The following is a 5,117-nucleotide window of genomic DNA, read 5'->3' as shown; positions in this document are numbered from 1 at the left end:
ATTAGTAAAATGTTTTAAACCATTCATTCTTTTCATCACTCTTCACAATCATGCGCTACTTTGTGTTGGTCTATCACCTAACATTCCAAATAAGAAACACTAAAGTTTGGGTTTGTAAGGTTGTTTGTAAATGTAACTATCCAGTTCAACTCTGGATCCTAAATAACTACATTTGTTTAATGTAAGGGGTTTTTGACGTTATTTTTGTCTTTAGTTTGGGGGCAACATAACTGATTAATCACAGGGATTGAAAGCCTAAATCAATTTTAAATAAGATTTGAGAAACATTTCTGTTATTTCCTTAATTAACAGCTCTTGTTGCTAATCAGCGCCCCCTAGCGGCTTGAACCTCTGTTGTGTTTCCAGCCTGCGGCGAAGTCCCACTGAAATAACTGGCTCTGCCTTCACTCCTTCTGCGGGTATTCTTTCTTGTTTCTCTCTGCAGAGGCTGGGTTTGCTTGAAAAGCAAGCATTCGCCTTTCCCCACGCGTGTCTCCAAATCACAGGTGGAAAAGAGCAAATGCTTGACTAGTTGCGATTGTAATTTTGTTTTCGGTCAAAATCAAGAAATAAAAATACTGACATGTTCGTTTGTAATTTAATTCTCGGTTTTTTTCTAGACCCTGAAATAAACTTTTTTTCTGTATTTTGTTTTTGTTTTGTTTTGTTTTTGGAAAATTCGTAATTTTATGGCTGAATTACGGGAATAGTATACATTTTTAAAAACCAAAGATGTCTGTTTTTTCCCTTTTCGCACCTTTATTGGTTCTGACACTTAAGGTGACCCGTACCGGGAGCAACCTTTGTAAATTTTACACAACACTATGCGTCTTTACTGACAAATAATATTGTCACATGCATAAATATGGCGAAAAGGAGTGAATCAATTCCGTCAGTAGAAATAATCTGATGAGAAACTTTGCATCAGCAGCACCTTCTTGGCTGCCTGGAGGCAGGGAGAGAAGTCCTTTCCCTTTCCCATGGGGATCGGATAAATATAGCGCCTGAAAGCCCTCTCTCACACACACTCTCACACACACTCGCCATTTGCTGTTTGTCTAAAAGCGATTAACCAGACACAACTGCGAAACTGTTACCTTTATGGTGGCCAAGCCGCTGAATATTCTGTAAGATGATCCGGCTGTGAGGCGATGGGAGATGAAAATGTGTCTAAACTGTGACCTCAGGCCGAGGATCGTTGGCTGGAAAACCCTTTCAGTTCCATATGTGTATGAGTTATAAATATTATCCATAACATATTCTGAACTTTTAAAAGCTGTTTTTTTCCCCTTATTTGTTTTATTTTATTTTGTATTGCTTGAAGGTTGATATTTTGCGCCAAAACTATTTAATATTCTATAAATCTTTTCTATGACACATGTGAAAATTATTTGAATATAATTATTACTGCTTCTGTGAAATCAATTGCTAACCTTTAAGAACACGTTGTAAGAATTTTTGGATTTAAGCTTTAAAATTGCAGGACAAACTAAAAATTGATGTTGACAAGGTTGATAAAGAGAGCTTTGCCATTATATTCTTTTTTAATTATCAGCCGGGGAAATATCAATTATAACCATTGTGATTCTTTACCATCATGAAAAATAAAATAATAGTTAAAAGTATATTCATAAGAACATATGTTTTATGTTTGTAAATTAATTGAAATTAGGATTTTTTTTCAACAATCTAACTTGAATTACATGTAAGAAATAGGAATATGTACTCCGAATTATTGGACAAAATTACCAATTTTTCTGTTTTGTTATTTAATTTGTTATTTAATCTCGCATACGCATTTCTTTAAACATATGTCAAATAATTTTAAATGTTTAAAAGAAATGAAAATAACTTTTTCATAAATTTATTTACAAATAATTTCAGTTTACAACACCAAATAGCTACATAGAATTACATATTAGATTTTATTATTATTATTATTATTATTATAATAAACAGTCTTTTTGCACTTGTTCGTGTCTTGTATGAAATGTGTCAAGTCGAGCCTCCGATAGAAAAAAAGAAAAATCAAAATAATAATTATCACAGGTCTTAAACAGGAACAAAGAACAGATAAAAGTCAAACGAGTAAAATTATTCTCCCTTTTTTACAAATATTTACAAATGTTACCTGTACAGAAATACTTTCCTTTCCATTTTTTATTACTCTGTATTTCAAGAGTCTTTTTCATGGCTTTACAGTCCAGTGCTGCCTATTGATTTGTGCTCTTCTCAACTCCCAGTGATAAAGTCTCAATATAAAAATAAGAGTTTATTTCTTTATTTTCTGTTCTTGCTTTTGAGTCACTGTGAGGGCCATTTGGACACCGCCGCCGCCGTCACTGAAGGTAAAACGTGTCCAGAAATAATATTTGAAGGGACGCTGAGGATGGGAGCAATCGCGGCTGAGGTCCGGGTCAGAGAGAGGGACTGCGCGCTGAGCAGGGCCGACTGAACGGTGACCGGAGGCCGCAGGAAAGCCTGGGCGGCGCCCGGCGTAACGGAAGACGAGCTGGAGACCCCGATGATGTTCTCTATGCTGAAGGATGGCCGGTTTGAAGGCTCGGATTTGATCATGGACGCCGTGCTCAGGCTGTTGAGCTGCAGCTGGAGGCTCGGGCTCAGCTGAGAGTTGAACGCCTTTCTGTTGAGCTCCGCTGAGGGTAGCAGGGGGACGCCCGGCGGCAGCATGGGACCCACAGGTGGGATGTACGGGTACTGCAAAGCCGCTGGGTGGGAATACGCTGCCGGGTGGATTCCGTAGTGCCTTCCGTAGGGGCCTCCGAGGCTGTACGCCCCGAAACTTTGCATCATGAGTGCGGTCTGATCCCTGAGTAGATCCGGCTGAACTCTCTTGAACCTTTTCCTCCTCCTGAGGAAGCTGCCGTTGTCGAACATGTCCTCTGAAGCCGGGTCCAAGGTCCAGTAGTTGCCCTTTCCGGGGTTGCCAGGTTCCCGGGGGATTTTCACGAAGCAGTCGTTCAGAGACAAGTTGTGCCGGATGGAGTTCTGCCACGCCGGGAACTTCTCCCGGTAATATGGGAAGCGGCTGCTGATGAACTCGCAGATCCCGCTGAGGGTGAGCTTCTTCTGCGGGCTCTGAAGGATAGCCATTGTGATGAGGGCGATGTAGGAGTAAGGCGGTTTCACCAAGCTGCTCTTGGGCTTCTGAATCGCTCCTCCCGGCGCTCCGCTCTGGTCGTGACCCTCTCCTTTCCCTGCGCCTGGCTCTCCTTCCCCGGAGCTCTCACAGCATGGGCTCCCTCCTCCGGACCTCATCTCCTCCTTCTCCACCTCGATCTCATCCTCCAAGTCATCGTCGGCCGGTTCTCCTCGAAAGCCGTGCAAGATGCTGCCTCCCCCCGGGCTGTCGCAGTCGCTGTCCACCCTCTCCATGCCCTCATCGTCTCCTTCGCCAACCACGTCGATGTCCACGTCCTCGGCTGTGAGCACAGTTTGACCCGACATGTCGCTGGCTCGATCGCTGCCTCCAGAGAGGGTCATCTCACGGCTTACCCACACTTTAATGTAAATAACTGAAGAAGAAAAAAAAAAACGCACAAGTGTGAAAACAGCTGTGCAGCGGCTAGTGCGCACACACTGAGGCTCTGGTGGACAAAAATCGCACGTCTCCAAGGATCAAGAGGTGTGCAAAACTTCAAACTTGTAGAAATGTTCCCCTCTCTGTATAAGAGAGCGGGCCTGCAGAATGGTGCGTATCGCCTCAGAAGTTGTTTGGAGAGAAAGCGCAACTTTCTTGCCGTTTGCGCTCCGGCGTCTCTCCTCAGCGGCGGCGCGCGTCCTAAACCAGCGATATTTGGCGAGCTGAGTCGAAATGACACATAATGCTTTTGGAAAAAAGGCCGGAGCTTTTTAGCCGAACTGACTGATAGATTACTTTCCCCCCTTGTATAAGATATACTATCAGAGCTGGACACGTGGTTCGGTGACGCCACACCCCCCCCCCCCCCACCTCTCATCTCCCCATTCGCTTCCAAAGCCTTGCTCTCTCCGCTCTCCGTTAAACCATGCAAACTGTAGTTGTTGCGTGGATTTGTCAACAATGGGACATCAGCAGCGCTGCTTTCCGCTGATTTTCTGTGTTCTTCCGTCATAGACCATTTAACGGCTGCGGAGGGAGGAGGAGGTGAAGGAGGAGGAGGAGGGAGAAAATTGGCCTGTGTGATTGAAAGATCTGATCCGCTCTAACGTGGCTGCGCAAAAACAACCTTTAACTTTTGCTAATTCGAACTCTGTTGACAGCTGCAGAGCAGTAACAGCGACAGCTAAGTTAAAGGAATTTGCTTGATTGAATTCTGTGGGGTGTTTTACTCTTTAAACTGTGAAATTATGCATGATGAGAATGTTTTTTCTGCGTATATTACTGCTTTATCTTTTTATTTTGTCTGCTGTGAGGTTGCCATGGACCACTTCATGTTTACATTATTACACATGCCGTTGAAAAAAAAAAAAAAAAATCATGATTTCCAAATCTATTTACTCCTGCAGGATTCGTGGGAGGAACGTGAAGAAGCAGCTGCAGCGGCATCGATCGTGAATGTTGAGGGAGAGGAACGGATTTCCTTAAGAGTTTGGAAGAGGTGCAAACAACCCTGATCATTGCCCGCGTTTGCATTTGAAAAAAACAAAACAAAACAAAAACAAGAAATGTGGGCAGCGGGTGAATGCAGAGAGAGGCATTTTTTATTCACAAGCTTAGAGGTGAGCGCTTGAAGGGTGAAGGTTGGGCTTGGGAAAAGAACGATCTTTTTGTTTCGGCACTATGTTTAGAATAATTGATGCAGATTTTGCATGCTGAAGAGAAAGGGATAGAACTGGAAATTAAATATAGAAAATTTGTATCACAAAAGCAGGTTTAAGAGAATGTCTATAATTAAAATCAGGGAACATATTTCTTTTTAAATATTATATATTAGAACGTAGATATAACTAAAAGTATTTATTTAATAAATATTCGATTTAAGTTATAGTTACACAGATTTATCTAATTTATATTTCCGTTTTAATTTTGGCCAAATCTATTATAATTGTATTTTTGTTGCTTTTCTTTATCAGATAATTAGCGTTAATAGTTATCGAATTTAACTTGCAAAAGC

The 5,117-nt window shown here is 42.0% G+C and overlaps 1 protein-coding gene across 1 annotated transcript; it reads right to left on the bottom strand.

The window, feature by feature from the left end:
• Positions 1-1,848: 1,848 nt before the first annotated feature.
• foxd3 (forkhead box D3) lies at positions 1,849-3,909 on the bottom strand. Its single transcript, XM_047374153.1, has one exon. The coding sequence runs from the start codon at positions 3,502-3,504 to the stop codon at positions 2,305-2,307; it is 1,200 nt and encodes a 399-aa protein (XP_047230109.1). The 5' UTR covers positions 3,505-3,909; the 3' UTR covers positions 1,849-2,304.
• Between the last annotated feature and the right edge of the window lie 1,208 nt (positions 3,910-5,117).

This window comes from Girardinichthys multiradiatus, chromosome 9 (assembly GCF_021462225.1).
Source record: "Girardinichthys multiradiatus isolate DD_20200921_A chromosome 9, DD_fGirMul_XY1, whole genome shotgun sequence".
Taxonomy (NCBI): domain Eukaryota; kingdom Metazoa; phylum Chordata; class Actinopteri; order Cyprinodontiformes; family Goodeidae; genus Girardinichthys; species Girardinichthys multiradiatus.
The sequence above is the reverse complement of the archived record's forward strand: the minus strand, read 5'-3'. Positions and strand labels throughout refer to the sequence as shown.

Bases quoted from the DNA above. Each gene is read 5' to 3' on its own strand.
- foxd3 (XM_047374153.1), bottom strand. From the start codon at position 3,504: ATGACCCTCTCTGGAGGCAGCGATCGAGCCAGCGACATGTCGGGTCAA.